This window comes from Pan paniscus, chromosome 16 (genome assembly GCF_029289425.2).
Source record: "Pan paniscus chromosome 16, NHGRI_mPanPan1-v2.0_pri, whole genome shotgun sequence".
Taxonomy (NCBI): Eukaryota; Metazoa; Chordata; class Mammalia; order Primates; family Hominidae; genus Pan; species Pan paniscus.
This window is the reverse complement of record NC_073265.2, coordinates 78,817,620-78,836,971: the sequence shown is the minus strand read 5'-3', so window position 1 is coordinate 78,836,971 and position 19,352 is coordinate 78,817,620. Positions and strand designations below refer to the sequence as shown.

At 37.4% G+C, this 19,352-nt stretch overlaps 1 protein-coding gene across 19 annotated transcripts in view; it reads right to left on the bottom strand.

Annotated features, from left to right (window-relative positions):
- The window catches only part of FANCI (FA complementation group I), a 73,382-nt gene that overhangs the window by 27,946 nt on the left and 26,084 nt on the right, over window positions 1-19,352 (bottom strand). For 10 of the 19 annotated variants that reach the window (XM_008973876.4, XM_008973877.5, XM_008973879.4 and 7 more), the window contains exons 11-18: window positions 15,867-15,959; window positions 15,039-15,175; window positions 12,467-12,647; window positions 10,576-10,663; window positions 8,051-8,181; window positions 7,516-7,586; window positions 6,101-6,215; window positions 4,120-4,242 (exon numbers count right to left, since the gene is read on the bottom strand). In XM_008973876.4, coding sequence (XP_008972124.2) covers window positions 4,120-4,242; window positions 6,101-6,215; window positions 7,516-7,586; window positions 8,051-8,181; window positions 10,576-10,663; window positions 12,467-12,647; window positions 15,039-15,175; window positions 15,867-15,959 — 939 coding nt within the window. Of the gene's footprint in view, window positions 1-4,119; window positions 4,243-6,100; window positions 6,216-7,515; window positions 7,587-8,050; window positions 8,182-10,575; window positions 10,664-12,466; window positions 12,648-15,038; window positions 15,230-15,866; window positions 15,960-19,352 lie in introns of all 19 variants that reach the window. The other 9 variants (XM_055098952.2, XM_055098951.2, XM_055098954.2 and 6 more) reach the window with 3 other exon arrangements.

Sequence of the window (19,352 nt, the reverse complement as noted above, 5' to 3'; positions counted from 1 at the left end):
GCACCACTGCATTCCAGTCTGGGCAACAGAGTGAGACTCCATCGGAAAGGAAAGGAAAACGGAAAAAGGGGAAAGGGGAAAGGAACGGAACAAAGGAAAATTAATCCTAACAGCAATTAAAATATTTTACGAATGTGTAATAATAATAAAAAGACACTTTGTCTTGGCACAAAAATCTACAGGCAAAATTTTAAAATGGCATACAGAGATACATAGTACACATAAAGGAGGCAATGATGTCTGAACAAATGGTTAGCTTGGGGGAAAAGCTCCTCATATATATTATCATACAAATTCAGGATGAATTAAGTAGCTAAACGTCAAAAACAAATGCATAAAAAAAAAAACCTCAAAGAAAATGTTAGTGAATATTCATTGGAAGGATTTGGACTTTCTACAGATAAAATAATAAAGATGGGCCGGGCACGGTAGCTCATGCTTTTAATCCCAGCACTTTGGAAGACTGAGGCAGGAGGATTGCTTGAAGCCAGGGCATTTGAGACCATCCTGGGCAACAAAGTGAGACCCTGTCTCTACAAAAGGTTAAAAAAAAACAGAAAAATTAGCTGGGTGCAGTGGCTTGTGCCTGTGGTCCCAATCGTTTGGGGATGGGGCTGAGGCAAGAGGATTATTTGAGCCTAGGAGCTGGAGGCTGCAGAGTTAGACTGCACCAGTGCACTCCAGCCTGGATAACAGAGGAAGACTCTGTCTCTTAAAAAAAAAAAAAAAGTAATAGAAGACATCTCAGAGGAAGAAAATCAATAGATTTAGTAACCAAAAATTATTATTTAAGTCTAAAAGGATCATATTAAAAAAAAAGCAAATGGCAATCTGGCATACACTTGCAACAAATATGACAAGTTTTATCACTACATAAGGTATTTTTATATACCAATGATATACTAAGACTGATTAATAAATGAACAGCAATATTCTAATAGGTTTAAGTCTATGATCCACTTCATGTTAATTTTTTTTACTTTAGAGCTAAATAAGGGTGAAGATTTTTTGGGGGGGGGAAGGGGCATATCAAGGACTGCACAAGAGTTAACACATGAAGTCTAAGACTGCCTATCCTTAGTGCACCTTTGCCAGCTGGTGGCTGAGAATTTAGCTGGTAAACAGTTACTTACACTGACACAAAGCTCACCCTAAAGAAGAGTGGCTCACTGTGCCTTAACTGTTTAAACAATGTGGTTTATACAGAATATGGGCGTACCTAATTTTATTGTAAGTTGCTTGACTGCACTTCGCAGATATTACGTTTACAAATTAAAGGTTTGTGGCAACCCTACATCAAGCGAGTCTCTCAGTACCATTTTTCCAAAAGCATGTGCTCACTGCATGTCTCTGTGTCACATTTTGGTAATTCTCATAATATTTCAAACTTTCTCTTTATTATTGTATGTGTTATGGGGATCTATGATAAATGATCTTTGACATTACTATTGCAATTGGTTTGAAGAGTCACAAATTGTGTCTATATAAGATAGTGAACTTAATTGATAAATGCTGTGTATGTTCTGACTGGTTCCACTGACTGGGCCATCATCCCATCTCTCCACCTCTCCTCAGGCCTCCCTATTCACTGAGACCAAACAATATTGAAATTAGGTCAATTAATAACCCCTACAATGACCTATAAGTATTCAAGTGAAAGGAAGAGTCGCACGTCTCTCACTTTAAATCAAAAGCTAGAAATGATCCAGTTTAGTAAGGCATGTCACAAGCTGAGGCAAGTCAAAAGCTAGGCTTCTTGCACCAAAGAGCCAAGTTGTGAATGCAAAGAAAATGCTCTTAAAGGAAATTTAAAGTGCTATTCCAGTGAACATATGAATGATTAGAAAGCTAAACAGCCTTATTGCTGATGTGAAGTTTTAGTGGTCTGGTAAAAGACCAAGCCAGCCACAACATTCCCTTAAGTCAAAGCCTAATCCAGAACAAGGACCAAACTCTTCAATTCTATAAAGCCTGAAAGAGATGAGGAAGCTGCCAAAGAAAAGCTGAAGCGAGCAGAGGTTGGTTCATGAGGTTTAAGGAAAGAAGCCATCTCCATAACATAAAAGTGCAAGGGGCTGGGCGCAGTGGCTCACGCCTGTAATCCCAGCACTTTAGGAGGCCGAGGCGGGCAGATCACGAGGTCAAGAGATTGAGACCATCCTGGCCAACATGGTGAAACCCCAGTCTCTACTAAAAATACAAAAATTAGCTGGGTATGGTGGCGTGAGCCTATAGTCCCAGCTACTTGTGAGGCTGAGGCAGGAGAATCGCTTGAACCTGGGTGGCGGAGGTTGCAGTGAGCCGAGATTGTGCCACTGCACTCCAGCCTTGTGACAGAGTGAGACTCAAAAAAAAAAAAAAAAAAAGTGCAAGGTGAAGCAGCAAATGCTGATGGAGAAGCTGAGGCAAATTATCCAGAAGATATAGCTAACATAATTGATTGAGGTGGTTATATTAAACAACAGATTTTCAATGTAGATGAAATAGCCTTATACTGGAAGAAGACTTTATCTGGGACTTGCCTAGCTAGGGAGGAGAAGTCAATGCCTGGCTTCAAAGGACAGGCTGACTGTCTTGTTAGGGGTTAATGTAGCTGCTGACTTTAAGTTGAAATCAATGCTCATTTACTATTCCAAAAATCCTAGGGCCCTTAAGAATTATGCTACATCTACTCTGCCTGTGCTTTATAAATGGAAAAGCAAAGCCTGCATGATAACACATCTGTTTATAGCATGGTTTGCTGAATATTTTAAGCCCACTGTTGAGACCTACTGCTCAGAAAAAAAAAGATTCCTCTCAAAATATTACTGCTCGTTGATAGTGCACCTAGGCATCTAAGAGCTCTGATGGAAATGTACAGAAAGATGAATGTTGTTTTCATATATGCTACCACAATATCCTCTGGGTGAGTATACGCTAATCACAAGTCAGTAGTTGTATTTCTCTTAGCTGTACTGTCATAATAACTAGTGATTTAATCAGACGTTCAGTAAACTGTTGAAAACCCAGTGCAAAAAGAAAAAGAAGTTGCTTTTATAAAAACTAAGTTAGGCCAGGCATGGTGGCTCACGCCTGTAATCCCAATACTTTGGGATGCCGAGACAGGTGGATCACTTGAGGCCAGGAGTACAAGACCAGCCTGGCCAACATGGTGAAATCCCATCTCTACTAAAAATACAAAAATCAGCTGGGCATGGTGGTGCATGGCTGTAATCCCAGGTACTTGGGAGGTTGAGAAGCAGAAGAACTGCTTGAACCAAGGAGATGGAGGATGGAGGCTGCAGTGAACCGAGATTGTGCCACTGCACTCCAGCCTGGGTGACAGAGCGAGACTCTGTCCCAAAGAAAAAAAAAAACTAAGTTCAATGTTTGGAAAGTCAGTCTCTCAAACCAATTTCTGATAAATTAGAGGTAACACAATTGTAAAAAGAGAAAAAACTGAAGCTATCTAAAAGATTTTTGTGCTAAACTGTATCTGAGGTAGCTTAAAGTTTTTATACCACTTTAGGTAAACACAAATTTGAAACTATAGGCAATAAATTAAGTGTATGGGTTTGTATGAGAGGCAGGAAGTAAACTTGTAATCATTAACAAAGCAAAAAAAAGGACTTAGTCTTAAGACTGGCAAATTTATAGTATATTTAAATATTTCAAATTAAAATAAAATATTTAAGGTCTATCAACTGTGTTTTATGATTTCTCACCTTAAAAAAATTTTTTTGAGAGACAAGGTCTCACTGTTGCCTGGGTTGGAGGGCAGTGGTGTGATCATAGCTCACTGCAGCCTCACTGCTGGGATCCTCCTGCCTCAGCCTCCTGAGTAGCTGGGACCACGGGCGCATGCCACCACACCCAGCTAATGTTTTTTATTTTCTTATTTTTTGTAAAGACAGAGTCTTGCTTGATCCTCCTGCCTTGGCCTCACAAGGTGTTGGGATTACAGGTGTGAGCCACTGTGCCCTGCCTTAAACAACTTTTTGACTAAACATCACTAGCTACTGGTGCTGACTACATCAAGTAAGAGCATAGCTACTGTACTTTTATAATCAGGAAAAAAATTACTAAAATAAAAATTATTAGTTGGGGGTTTGCTACATTCTTTCCATTCTACGGACTTACCTCATAAAGCATGAGTCGAACATCAGCTTGCTGGCTTAAGCATCTCCTCAAACTATCCATGATCTCAAGGCAAAAAGTTTCATTGGCGACAGAATTGTAATGGCTGTGAACATCCACATGAACCTGAAAGGAAGACAGGCCAATTCACGTCTATCTTACCAAAGCTGTTTCCAATAAGGAGCTAAATGAGCCTATGTTCTTGGTCAAAAAAACTTAGCTTCCTCCACATGCCAAACCCCAGGGGTGAGACACACAGTATAATCATTACCATGCAGTAGTAAGTGTCACTCTTATTCTGGTTTGGAATAAGAGAATTTTTAAGCATTTTAACAAAATTAACTGTTCATATTCCTTAAGGTTTCCTTGACAATATCAATTGCTTAGGAAGGTACACTGCTTATTTCAAGCCACTAGAATCCAGTAGTAACAATATACATAATTTTATTTAAAAGGTCTAAGACTTCTTCAATAGCTAGAAGAATCTCACTATTCCACAAATTCTAGAAAGGTTTAGAGGAAGACAGTCTTTTGTTTAGAAATGGACATGACAAAGAACTGACATCCTTTGTGTAAATTACATAATAAAATCAGCAATTATAGACCAAGAATTCCTAATCCTTACTCCAGGCATCACAGTAATGTAGTTCATACTGCCTGAGGCCAAATCCTTCTTCCACCCTTTCTTGGTTATATAACCTTGGGCAAGTTATTTAACCTGGCTCAGCCTCAGTTTCCCTGTCTTAAAATGGGGATAATAACACACAAATGATACTTAGTGTTCCTAATATTTAATCTATGCTATATGTTATAGACAAAGCTTTATGTAGTTATACCAAAGCAATAAAGTGAGGATTCCTAGTCAAACTGTTATATATAAATGTCTCCTATTTATAAATCTTACAGTACATCATTTAAATTATGAAGACAATTTTATTGCCCCAAAGACTAGATTACCAGATTATTATAAAAAGTTTTGTTTTCCCAGATTACAAGGTGTAATATATGTTCCTGTGCAAAGTAAATACACTGACATAAGAAAATGGGATAATAATAGTATCTAGCCTCAGAGGACTGCTGTGAAGATTACATGAGATAATAAATGTAAAGCATTTTGGCACAATATCTAGCACTGTGCTATCCAAAAGAAATATAATATGGGCCGGGTGTGGTGGTTCACGCCTGTAATCCCAGCACTTTGGGAGGCCGAGGCGGGTGGATCACGAGGTCAGGAGATCGAGACCTCCTGACTAACACAATGAAACCCCATCTCTACTAAAAATACAAAAAATTAGCCAGGCACGGTAGCAGGCGCCTGTAGTCCCAGCTACTCGGGAGGCTGAGGCAGGAGAATGGCGTGAACCCGGGAGGCAGAGCTTGCAGTGAGTTGCAGTGAGCCGAGATCACGCCACTGCACTCCAGCCTGGGTGACAGAGACTGACTCCGTCTCAAAAAAAAAAAAAAAAAAGAAAGAAAGAAAGAAATATAATATGAACCACAAATGCAAGCCATGTATGTAATTTTATATTTTCTAGTAGCCACATTAAAAAAGTAAAGAGAAAAAGTCAAATTTTAATGTTTTCTGTAACCCAACACATACAAAATTCTCTCTGAAGATGTAATCAATATTAAAAATTATTAGATTTTTACATTCTTTTATTTCAAAATCTGGTATGAATTTTGCATGTATAGCACAACACAATGTGGACTAGCCACATTTCAATCAAATGTTCCATTCAATAGCCACACTGAGGACAGTGGCTACCATACTGGATAGCACAGTTTAGCATACAGTAAATCTGCCATTAATGAGTGTTAGCCAATATCATCATCATCAGCAGCAGCAGCACCATCATCATCATCAGACTCTTTAGTTCTAGGATCATTCTTACAACCATAACAGGAATAAAAGAAAACAGCGTGCATTTCATCGATGCACATGAATGATACGCATACACTACAAGTTAACATAAATAATCCTTACCTGACTGACACTAAGAGACTGACTGCACTGAGAGGATGACAGGCTGCCTAAAACTTTAAAGTTCTTCAGGAGCAGCAAAAACCCAGCAACTGCAGATTTTCGGGCATCAAGCTGGCTAGCTCAGAAATAGAGAAGTTAACAAACAGTACTATTTCACAGGAATATGCTTCTGGGTCAGAAAAATCCAGCTAGTTGCATACAGAGAAGGCATATGTATAAACAATGAAGCGTAGAGCAAAACAAAGTGAATTTATGTACTCAAAATAAGGTATCAGCTGTTCAAAGCAATTTATAGTACAGAAATTCAACTGACTTTTTTCAATACTTAACTCATGATACTCTACTTCCTTCTATCCTGCTCTCAAGTCTATGTGAGGAATAAGAAGAGTGCTGAGAGACTGTAAAATTGGCTGGTTACTCAAATGTAAGAAATTGCTGATTTTGCCATGTTTGAAGGAGTGCTTCCCTTCATATGCTCTCTTTCATCATAGGATAATGTAATATTTGATGCCATGTAAACTGTCCATCCAGAAAATGTCACACTTGTCTTCTCACTGAGGCGCAATGATTAATTCATGTTAAAGACGTTACAACGTAATATCTCAGTCTATTCGCTATGCCTTTGGGTGAGGAGTAACAAACACTTTTAATTCTAGAACAAAGATAATAGCATATGGCTTAGTTGTTCCTCTGGACACCCATGAATATATTATAATATGGCCAATGTGATATTAATTGGGCATCTTATCCTCAAAGTACCAAATGCTTTTCACATATTACTGTCTTATATTTTTAGGAGATGGCAAGATCATCTCTAGCTTATATACTAAGAAATAAAGGAAGAGATGTTAGGAGGGACTGGCTAAGCTACAAATAAAACTCATTCCCCTCAACAATTAATTTGATCTACTAGCCTCTAGATCATAATTCAGATGTTCACTAAAATGAGATTCTTAAGTATATTCTTCTTGACTAAGGTACTTTCCCCTTTGGAACTGCTGCCAGCTCAGGTTTCAGAGTATTTGACACTAGAACATTACCCTGAAGATTATTCTAATGTAGTAGAGCAAAGTACTTGACATCACAAGCTCTGATGTTAGACCTGACTTTGAATCCTTGCTCCATCACCAACTACTGTTTTACTTTTGGAAAGTCACTCATCTTCTCTAAGCCTAACTTTTCTTATCTGTAAAATGGGAATTGCAATAATTCTTACTTCATAGGGTTGCTCTGAAGACTAAATGAAAAAAGCACATAAAGCACTTAGCAAAATGCCTTATTTGATGAAATTGCTCTGCGGGGCTAGGAATTCTCATGATCACTGTGAACAGGTGGTACTAGGAGATGGCAGAGATAACTTTAGCTCCAACATTAGAAGACAACGTCTTCCTATGATAGAAAAAGATGCTACATACTTGGCAAACATAGCTTTCCGAAGGACAAGTATCAAGCAGTCTCTCATTGACATGCTGACTTTGAGAAGGGGCTGAAAAAGAATCAGTGGGTAAAAACAGAACAAGTTTGCTTATTAGCCTTAGGTCATTTCTACCCAATACTGATACCATATGGCTTCTATAAGGAAGCTTACTTCTGTTTTATATACGTTTTAATGTTTATTACAGTTAACAAGGACAATAGTATACTCTGAAACACTAAAATGAAACTGGTTGCGAATGCCTTTGTAAATCTATTGTAGTCAATAATGTTCTAAGAGAGTTTTAATTATTTCATTAACTTGAAAATGAGTTGAGAGAATAGTGTTATGGATAGGAAATAAACCTGGAAAACAGTCTTGCTCAATGCTCTTGCCCTTTTAATGCAAATTTTATGTTTCAGACTAAAGTGGAATAGAATTTCTTAGACATATATATTTATACAGAAATGCATCAGACTTCCACTAGACAGTTAAACCTCAGTTTTAGCAAGTTACTTGGGAATCTGAAGACTTACCTGCACTGCCTTAAGCAGCCTTTGTACAGTCTGAAGGGGCAGAAAGGACAAATAGTCAAAAGCTTCTGTGACTTTAGAAGAACAACTTTGAAGAACTAAGGGTGCATACATGACGATATTTGAAAGCAGGTCTGAAAAACAGAATCTATAATCAGTTGTCTCAAATAACTAAAGATAACTGAAATAAAAGAAAAATACGGAGAAAGAAATGTAAAGTCTTTTGTTTCCTTTCTCAAATAAGTCAAGTATACTGCAATACAAATTTCTACTGATTCTATATATACTTTTTCTCCAATGTAACCAGGAAAATTTTAGCTTTTTTCTATGATAGTTTCAATTTCTATAAAAATTAAACTGCCTAAAAGAAAGGAAGAAACCGATTACACTGCCTAGACATAAGTAGTAGCACACATCTTCTTACTTCTAAGCTAAAATAAATCAATAAATATTTCTGAATTTTTACTATGCACAAGCATAATATGGTCCTATTAGGAACATAAAAGTATAAAACATAGTCTTTCCTCAAAAATTTTAATAATTTAGTTGGAAGTAAAAAAATTTTTTTAAAGAATTAAAGAGGTAAATCACAGAGTAGTATCAAATATCTATTAATTCCAAACATAGTTTATTGCCTACCAAATGGTAAAGGGAGAGTTTAAATAAGAGTTCAAAGGAAGGAGAGCTCATTATGAGTTGGTATATATTAGGAAAGCAATGAGGAGAAGGAACTTAAACTAGGTTCTAAAAGATGGGGAACATTTAAATGCACAAAGAACCAGAAAGGCCTACATATATAAAGGGAAAAGTATGAGTAAAGGTATGAGAAAGCTAAGTATAAGACATATTCAGAAGATGGTAGGGAAATCAATGATGCTGGGGTGAAGAATCCAGGAAAGTAAATAACTGACTTTAACATTGGAAAGGTAGGGTGGGATCAACTTGTCAAGCACCTTCAGTGCCAGGATAAAGAGCTGACAATTTGGCCAGGTGTGGTGGCTCATGCCTGTAATCCCAGCACTTTGGAAGCCTGAGGCAGGTGGATCACGAGGTCAAGAGATTGAGACCATCCTGGCCAACATGGTGAAACACCATCCCTACTAAAAATACAAAAATTAGCTGGGTGTGGTGGCGCATGCCTGCAGTCCCAGCTACTCTCAAGGCTGAGGCAGGAGAATTGCTTGAACCCGGGAGGCGGAGGTTGCAGTGAGCTGAGATCACACCACTGCACTCCAGCCTGGGTGACAGAGTGAGACTCCATCTCAAAAAACAAACAAACAAAAAGAGCTGACAATTTACTAAAGAACATATTGATGATTTTGTAGTCATAAGGTGGTATTTTAGGAATACTAATGTGTGGTAATATGCAGGTTAAATTGCTGCAGGGAGAAGAAAAAGCCAGGAAACCAGTTAGAAAGCTGTGGCAGTAGTCTAAATTCAAGGTAGTAAGAATAGGAATTAGACACTGGATGTGAGGTTGGGAGGAGGAGGGAATAAAAAGATAGAAACAATAACAGTATGAGGGAGAAAAATGACAGAACTTAGGTACTAAGTGTGTTTGAGAAAATAAAAGGTAATTCCAGCCTCCAGGACCTGGAGAACCATGTTTCAAATAATGGAAATAGGAGCAATGAAAAGGAAAATTTGTTTGAAGGGAACTGTATTATATTTGAGGTAAGAGGAAAACTGGTCACAGGCAGGAAAAGAAGCAGACTCTTACAGTAATCAGAGAACTTACCTAAAAAGTTTCAGGGGAGTTATAAACAGTGATGAATGACACGGAGAAATTTTTAAAATTTGTGATGAAGGCTAGTAAATTTAGACATTAGGAGTTATGTATTAAAAACAGCAAATTCAGGCCAAGCATGGTGGCTCACGCCTGTAATCCCAGCACTTTGGGAAGCTAAGGTGGGTGGATCACCTGAAGTCAGGAGTTTGAGACCAGCCTGGCCAGCATGGCGAAACCCTGTCTCTACTAATAATACAAAAATTAACTGGGTGTGGTAGCGTGCGCCTGTAATCCCAGCTACTGAGGAGGCTGAGACACGAGAACTGCGTGAACCCAGGAGGCAGAGGTTGCAGTGAGCTGAGATTGCGCCACTGCACTCCAGGCAACAGAGTGAAACTGTGTCTAAAAAAGAAACAACAACAACAACAACAAAACAGCAAATTCAGAGGTTACCAGAGAGAAACACTGTGCAGTCCAAATGTCAAGGCTAAAAGGACTAGGAAGTCAATGAGTGGCAGCAGCAGGACAGCACTCATTTGAGAGGTATTAACAAAAAGAGAAAATGTTGAGCAAAATGGAAGTTTTACTTATTGGTTAATTGTTGCTTTCCTTACTAACAGCTACAGCCTTTTTGACAACTGACAATCCCAGACAACATAAATGGATTTCCTTTATTGGCATCCTATCAAAGATACTGCATTTAAATGCTCATTAAAATTTTTTTCCCAGGACCAAATGATTATGACATTTAAATGAAAATATTTCTAAAAACTTTATTCATTCTTTCAAAGTTGAATACCTAAGAAATGACTGATGGGAGAAGATGCTCTGGTAACAACCCTGTTGAGGACCTGCTCCAAAATTTCTTGTCTGATCATCTCATGGATCTAAAAAGAACAGAATAAATAAAATATTCCTGGGTGACCCTTCAGCTTTTAAGTATATGAATGCATGTCAGGCAGCATGAAGAACCGTTTGGATATGAGTAAAACTCAAAAAATCAGAATATAATGTGAATCATCTGGAAAGACAGAATCACTCAACTTTCCCCTTGTTCTGTGCTTAGATGATTCATTAGTAGGATAAATACCATGTTTATTAGCCTAAAAGTACAGATCACATTAAACTATTGCTACATATAAGGTTCAGCATCAAACAGGATCAATTCTACTCAGGTATCCATTACCTGACAATATCCATATTCCTGACAGTATACATAACTTTTATTCTAAAAATTAAAATGTAAAAGCCCATGAAGATTTCTAGAAACTTAAAAGATCTTCCCTAACCCCTTTCTCAGTTTCTAGAAGCACAGCAGTTGCTGTTAAAAAGACCCATTCTGAATTTTCACTTGAATTGTAGTTAAAATTCTTACTTGAACTTGATTACTTTATGGTACAGACTAATTCGTTCAGACCTCAGACTGTTAGTGACTTAGTAGCAATTTATAAAGATGCCTTGATAAAGCCGACATCTATGTGAAATCAAATGGAGCCTCTTTAGTTTTGAAAAATAATAATTTAAATACAAAAACATACTCTAAGATAATGTCTTTAACAATATCACTGTTAAGCAGGGTAATTTATATCATCAAATACACTGATAACTCTCAAGAACTATTCTGACATTTACTTCATAGTTCTGGATTAGAACACTAGATTTACATTTAGATCAGCCTCCCAAATAAACATTTTCAGCAGACACTCTTGGTGTGTAGCTACATTAAACAATTGAACATCAAGAAGACTTAGAGGAATTACTAGAAAAGTTGTTTAACCTCAGATATGATCTAGCATTTTTTTATTCAAGAGAAAATAAATTTTTGAAAACTGTTTCAGTAATTAAGATTGAGATGTCAGTGATAATTTGGTAATAATGTCAAAAAAATGTACATTTCCCATTTTGGTTTCTTCAGAAACAATGAATCAATAAGTATGATTCTTTTTTTTTTTTTTTTTTTTTTTTTTTTTGAGATAGGATCTCACTTTGTTACCCAGGCTGGAGTGCAGTGGTGCAAACACAGCTCACTGTAGCCTTGACTTCCTGGGCTCAAGTGATCCACCTCAGTCACCTAAGTAGCTGGGACTGCAGGTGCGTGCCACCACACCTGGCTAATTTTTGTGTTTTTTGTAGAGATGAGGTTTCGCCACGTTGCCCAGGCTGGTCTCAAACTCCTGAGTTCAAGTGATCTGCCCACCTCAGCCTCCCAAAGTGCTGGGATTATAGGCTTGAGCCACCATGCCCGACCAAGCATGATTCTTTTTTTGTTTTATTTTCAGTAAAAATTCTTAAGCATGATTCTTTAAGCTTGATGCTCTACAGTGACCTAAAAAAATTTCTTCTGTGTAAAGGAACAGCATTAAAACAAAATAAAACAAAAACTAGAAATGGTTTACTTCTGGAAGAAGAAGGAAAAATCATGAAAAAGCTGTCTTATATTCAAACTTCTAGGTCAGAAACAATTGGATTAAGTGAAATAAATGAAAAACTTACATAAAAGAATACGTAAGTAAGTATTCCATCAAACTGGATCTATAATGTTTCAATATTATCCTAATCTCTGTCATATATCCTCTGTCAAACTAATACATACTCAAATTTCCTTGTCCACCAAACTCCCAGGCAAATGCCAAGCCCTACTTGGATTATTTAAACAAAATTAGGGAGTGGTTGCCAAAACAGTGTCTCACCTTAAAAGTTTCCAACAGGATATTAGCTCCGAGCTTACATGCATGCTGGTTTGGCATTCTAGAAAGACTTGGGCTGGTTTCAATAGTTTTTCCATCAAGAACCTTCTTTGGCCCATATGAATCCATCAAAATGAAACCAAGTTCTACGAGGCCCTGAGTAACATGGTCCCAACTATGAACACTACAAGAACACAAAGCTTAGTTAAAAAAGAAAAACTTGGTGAGATATTCTTACCTTTATACTCATTGCCCTGTTATACATTTCCCAAACTTGACCTAGATAATCAACGTACTCTGCATATAAACCTTTTCTTTACACACATCGTCTGACAGAATTCTGAATTCCTAAATGTACCATAATGGGAACAGCAGGCAAGTGGTCTCCAATGACACACAGAATACTGGGAAAATCCAGAAGCTAGAGAGTATTAAAAAAATTAAAGATTCCTATTCAAGATTTCATGATGAGAAGTTCATTGCTGCCTCTTCTATTACCCTACAGCACTGACAACGCTTATGTAGAGGCTTACAAATTAGCTCCCCTCCATAGACAGAGATTCTCTAGGAGAGAGGTCATAGTATAGTCATATTTTTACCCACATTGCTTAGCACAAGGGTGGCATATAAAAGACACTCAGTAGATATTTATACTATAAATGGATGAGTGATCTGGTATCAACAGCATAAGCTAAAACTACAAATAATCTTTTGTAAAAGAGTAGAATCATTGGTGGTTTTATACCACTTAATGTTATACCCCACAGTGGAAATAATGTGAATATAACCTTTATCCATTATATCTACCTGTTAAATTGCAACAAATTATAATGCAGCACTACAGAATGAAGTAGACAGTTATGGATAAATTATAACACTTTAACAGAGTTAACAATATTCATACTCTGAAGAGCCAAAAATTCAATTACATAAAATGGAGAATGCATTATTTAAAGGGTCATTAACTGACTGGGGCAAGCATGTGTAACTAACCAGCCAGTTATTTTAGAGGATCTAATAAGGCTATCCAAATCTCTCCCAGCTGAGGTTTGGTCCCACCCAGTGGCAAGTACCCACTCCAGGCTAATTATACATGGAGATGCTTTCAAGTCCTATGACGGTTGAGATTTCCAGAAGATGGGAAGCTTTCCAGGAATTTCCTGGTTAGTGAGTACCTCCTTCTTTAGCCCAACTTTAAGAGATTGGGTTGGGAAAATACTGGAGACACAACTATAAACCTCAGGAAAAAGAATAATCAGATACAAAGATTAAAAAGCTTTAAGGCCTAACAATGGGTAAAACACTCAAACAATAAACTCTAATTTCAAATTTGCCCTACTGCAAAGCTCATGTAAATTCAATCTATTAATAAACAAGAATTCCAGGCCTAGAAGAGGCCTACCATAAATTATGCTTAAATTATGAAACTTTAAAATATATTTAATACACAGTGAAAGCATGACATAGTAAAGACTGTTACAACAGCTAATGTATATCCTGAAATTAAAATAAAAACCAGGACAGTTACTGATGTTTTCCATGTGGTTTTAAATGAATTTCTCTAAACTGGCTAATCAATAATTCAATTCCAACCGTACGCTCCAAATTTCAACAAAGTAAATAAAACTCTTAATGTTTTTTACTCACTTTAAAAAGAGGCCATGAGTCAGATGCAGTGGCATGCACCTATTGTCCCAGCTACTTGAGAGGCTGAGGCAGGAGGATCAGTTGAGCCCAGAAGATCAGGTCTACCTGGGCAACATAGTGAAAAGTTCCTACGTCTTCAGAAAAAAAAAAAAAAGAAGAAGAAGAAAGGCCAAGCCAGGCACAGGGGTACATGCCTATAGTCCCAGCTACTGAGGTGGGAGGATCACTTGAGGCCAGGAGTTTGAGGCTTTACCGTGCTATAATAGAGCCTGTGAATAGCCATTGCACTCCAGCCTGGGCAACATAGTGAGACTGTTTCCTTTAAAAAGGAAAAGAAACGGCCAGGACCGGTGGCTCAAGCCTGTAATCCCAGCACTTTGGGAGGCCAAGGCAGGTGGATTGCTTGAGCTCAGAAGTTCAAGACCAGCCTGGGCAATATGGCGAAACTCTGTCTCTACAAAAAACGCAAAAATTACTTGGGCATGGTGGAGCATGCCTGTAACACCAGGTACTCGAGAGGTTCAGATAGGAGGATTGCTTGAGCCCAGCAGGTCAAGGGTGCAGTGAGCCAAGATTGTGGCACTACACTCCAGCCTCGGTGACAGAGTGAGACTCTGTCTCAAAAAAAAAAAAGGAAAGAAAGAAAAGGAAAATAGAGAATTGTAATATCATGGAATAAACAAAAGCAACTAATTCAGTTTTGTATGCTTGCTGTCAAGGTGGCCAAGAAACCAGGGCCTGAGATTCAAGGATATTTCCATAGCGAAAAAGTATGCTCTACCAGTTTTAAGAAACTGAACCTCGATGTGTGACGTCAACAGCTGTTAAGTCATCAGTTTCCCCTCACAGGCTGCAAGTATGATATCACATTGCATTTTCTAACATTAAACACCTTATAAACCTTTTGAGATATGGTTCACCAACTTACCTATTCTTCACTACTTCCAAGATCATGGTTGAAACATAAGATCTATGAGGAACTAGATTCTGAAGAAATTTTGAGCCTTGGAGGAGTTGAAGATCCTTAAAGCTCTTTACAACCGAAGTCTTTAAAAGATCAAGCACCTTGAGTATAGTTAATAAAAATAAATGAAAAAAAATAAATAAAAGATCAAGCACCTAACAGAATGAAAGAAATAAGAAAATAAAGCAAATATTATAGCTCATGCTATAAATCTTAACCTTATAACTGTTCCTATGAGCTGCCATTCACATATATCCCTATGACAACTATTTTAACTAGATGAAGATGTTACAAAAATTATGACATTCAGTGGGAACTTTAAGGAGCTGAAGACAAGCCTTCCTTAAGAAAAAAGGGGGGAAAAAGGCTAAAAGTCAATATAAATATTACCCACAACCTGGAACACATATAAGAAAAAAAGTGTAAATTTCATCCTTGCAACTAACCTACTCTTGGAAAGCTACAACATAGTAAAACTGCTGGTGAATATCCAGCTAAATTGTCCCTTCCTCCAACTGGGGCTGTGTGGTATCCTTCCACTCTTATTCCCACCTCACTACCTAGCTTACCACACAACAGGAAACGGAGGAATAAACCAAAAACCTGTAAAAGTTTTCCATCAATCCCCAGAGAACAGAGGGGACATACATGTCTTATTGCAGCTTTGCTGCTGGCAGGAAGGGGATAAAATTGTTTAGGAACGGATACAACAAAAACAGATTTCTGTGATTTTTTTTTTTTTTTTTTTTACCAACTACAGAAAGAAACAAAATGGCATTTTAAAAAAAATACCTGGTCCTGAAATCTTTGTATTCTTGTTACAGACAGAAGAAGAGCAATGCTGAAGGGACTTAAGTTATTATTGGAATCTCCTTGCTGTCCTACCTAGAAGAGAGCAACCAAAAGGAAGTCATTTACTTACATTTTCTTTCTTCTTTTTTCTTTTTTCTTTTTTAAAAAAAGAAAAGATTGGGTCTCTCTGTTGCCCAGGCTAGAGTGCAGTGATGCAATCATAGCTCACTGCAGCCTTGATTTCCCAGGCTCAACGGATCCTCCTGGCTTAGCCTCCCAAGTAGCTGGGACCATACCATGCCTGGCTAATTTTTTAATTTTTAATTTTTAAATTTTTTGGAGAGATGAAGTCTCACTATGTTGCCCAGGAGAGTCTCAAACTCCTGGCCTCAAGTGATCCTCCCACCTTGGTTTCTCAAAGTGCTGGGATTACAGGTGTGAACCACCACACCTGGTCCCATTACATACATCTTAAAAGTATAACAGCCTATTTAACAGTAAGTCCCTTGGCCGGGTGTGGTGGCTTATGCCTGTAATGCCAGCACTTTGGGAGACTGAGGCAGGTGGGTCACTTGAGGTCAGGAGTTCAAGATCAGTCTGGCCAACATGGTGAAACCCTGTCTTGTAAAGTACAAAAATTAGCTGGGAGTGGTGGCGCACACCTGTAATCCCAGCTACTCGGGAGGTTGAGGCAGGAGAATCACCTGAATCTGGGAGGCGAAGGTTGCAGTGAGCTCAGATTGCGCCACTGCACCCCCCAAAAAAGTCCTTATGACTCAAGAGACATAAAAAACATTTTTTAATAGTAATAAAAAATAAAAATAGGTCCTTGAATGGATCAGAAATCCAAATGTAAGAGCAAAGATTGTAATATTTTTAGAGGAAAACATATAGAAAAATTTCAAGACCTTGGATTAAGTAAAGATTGCTTACATACAATACCAAAAGCATAATTTCTACAAGAAAAAATTGATAAACTGGACCTCACCGAAATTTAAAACTTTTGTACTTCAAAAGATACCATTAAGAAAATAAAGACAAGTCACAGACTGAGAAAAAATATTTGCTAATTATATACCTGATAAAGAACTTGTCACCATTCATAACAAAGTTATTGAAAAAATAAAAAAGAACTTGTCAGTAGAATATACAAAGAATTTTAATTAAGAAGACAAACAACACACTCAAAAAACGGGCAAAAGATTTGAATAGACATTTCACCAAAGAAGGTATTAGAACAGTTAATGAGCACATGAAAAGATGCTCAATTATCATCAGTCATTAAGAAAATGCAAAGTTAAACCTCAATGAGGTACTGTTTCATACCCATTAGAATGGATATAATAAAAAAGACAGACAATAACAAATGTTGGCCAAGACACAGAGAAATAGGAACCCTCACATAGTGATAGTGGGAATGTAAAATGATACCGTTTTGGAAAACAGGCAGTTTCTTAAAAATATAAATTTCTCATATAAGCCAGCAGTTCTACTCCTGGATATATGCACAAAAGAAATAAAACGTATGTCCACACAAAGACTTACATTTGAATGTTAGTGGCAGCATTATTTGTAATAGCCAAACAGTAGAAACAATTCAAATGTCCACCAGCTGGGAGACTGCTAAACAAAACTCATATATATCCACACAATGGAATACTATTCAACAATAAAAAGAAATGAGCCTGATGTGGTAGCTCACACCTGTAATCCCAGCTACTCAGGAGGCTGAGGCAGGAGGATCACTTGAGGTCAGGAGTTCACAGCAAGACCTCCATCTCTTAAAAAAATTGTTTACAAATTAGCCAGGCATGGTGGTGTGCGCCTGTGGTCCTAGCTAGTCAGAACTCTACAGTGGGAGGATCACTTGAGGCCAGGAGTTTGAGGGTACAGTGAGCCATGATCATGATATTGCACTCCACCCTAGGTGACCGAGTGAGACCATGTCTCCTAAAACAAACAAAACAATAAAAAGAAATGAAATATTGACATATGCTACAACACAGGTGAATCCTGAAAACATTACACTTAATGAAAGAAGACATACACAAAAGACCACATATCATATAATTCCATTTATACAAAATATCTAGGAAAGGTAAATCTATAGAGACAGAAAGTAGATTAGTGGTTACCTGGGACTGGGAGTGCTAATGCAGATTAAATGGGCATAAAAGATCTTACAGGGTGATAAAAAATGTTCTAAAATTGGATTATAGTGACAGTTACAAAACTAGGTAAATTTATGAAAAAAAATCACTGGATTGCATGCTTAGAATAAAATAATTTTGTGCTATGTAAATTGTGCCTCAAAAAGTTTAAAGAATACATTTTCAAGGCCTAGAAAAGATACTAATAAAACAAAAAAAATGTAAAATAAAACAGCAATCAAATGGAAAACAAAAACAAAACAACAGAGTGGATCAAAATACATAAAGCTGGTAAAAAGGCCAGTAATATAGTTAGTACGAACCTAAATTTAAAAAAAGAGTGAACAGATACAGAGAAGATAAAGAAGTTTTAAAGCCTACTCAGATTATTGTCTTTAAATATCCTTTCCTACAAAAGGGACCCAGGGCTTTTTAGAGACATGGCTAGCATCAGGATGGGGCAAAGAAAGTACTATGGTGAGCCTTGGGCATATCATGCCACAAGCTCAAAGACTAAATGGGGTCACATCAAAAGAACACATAAGCTGACTTGAAGGATCCAACTGGCTAAATTTGGGTAATTTTGTGCTCAAAACAAATAATGACAGTAATGAATAATAAGTACATTGAATTTAAAAAGGTTCATGAGTGCATAATTATATTCAAAACAATAGGGAAAGGAGAGGCTCTTTTTACAGAAGAATGCCAGCTAATAATGCCGAAAGAAAGATGCAATTAAAATTTTCTAATTAAAATTAGAATTCCTTGGGAACAGATTGTGAGGACAAAAAGAAAAAAAAAAAGATATAAAATTTGAATTCCTGGTATAATTACTGATTTAGGCCAAGAATCATCAATAGATGGGAAAACGAAAACCTTGTGTGAAATGTTGTTGGGAAAAGGATTTTCAATACTATCTCGAACTATGATCCTATAGATTTCTTTCTAATACAAAGGGATACATATGTACCTATAAATGAAGAAAATCAATGGTCATTTTCTTAAAAGCAAATGATTTAGCCTCACAAATAGTAAGGTAGCTAATACTATGTTCTTCCTGATGTAATGCACAGAACAGTGGTTGGCAAACTACATACAGCCTGTTGGCCAAATCCAACCCACTACCTGTTTTTGTGCAACCCATGAGCTAACACTGGTTTTTATGGTTTTAAATGGTTGGGGGAAAAAAAAAAATCAAAGGAAGGCCAGTGCAGTGGCTCACACCTGTAATCTCAGCACTTTGGGAGGCCAAGGCAGGCAGATCACTTGAGGCCAGGAGTTGAAGACCAGCCTGGCCAATATGGCGAAACCCCGCCTCTACTAAAAATACGAAAAT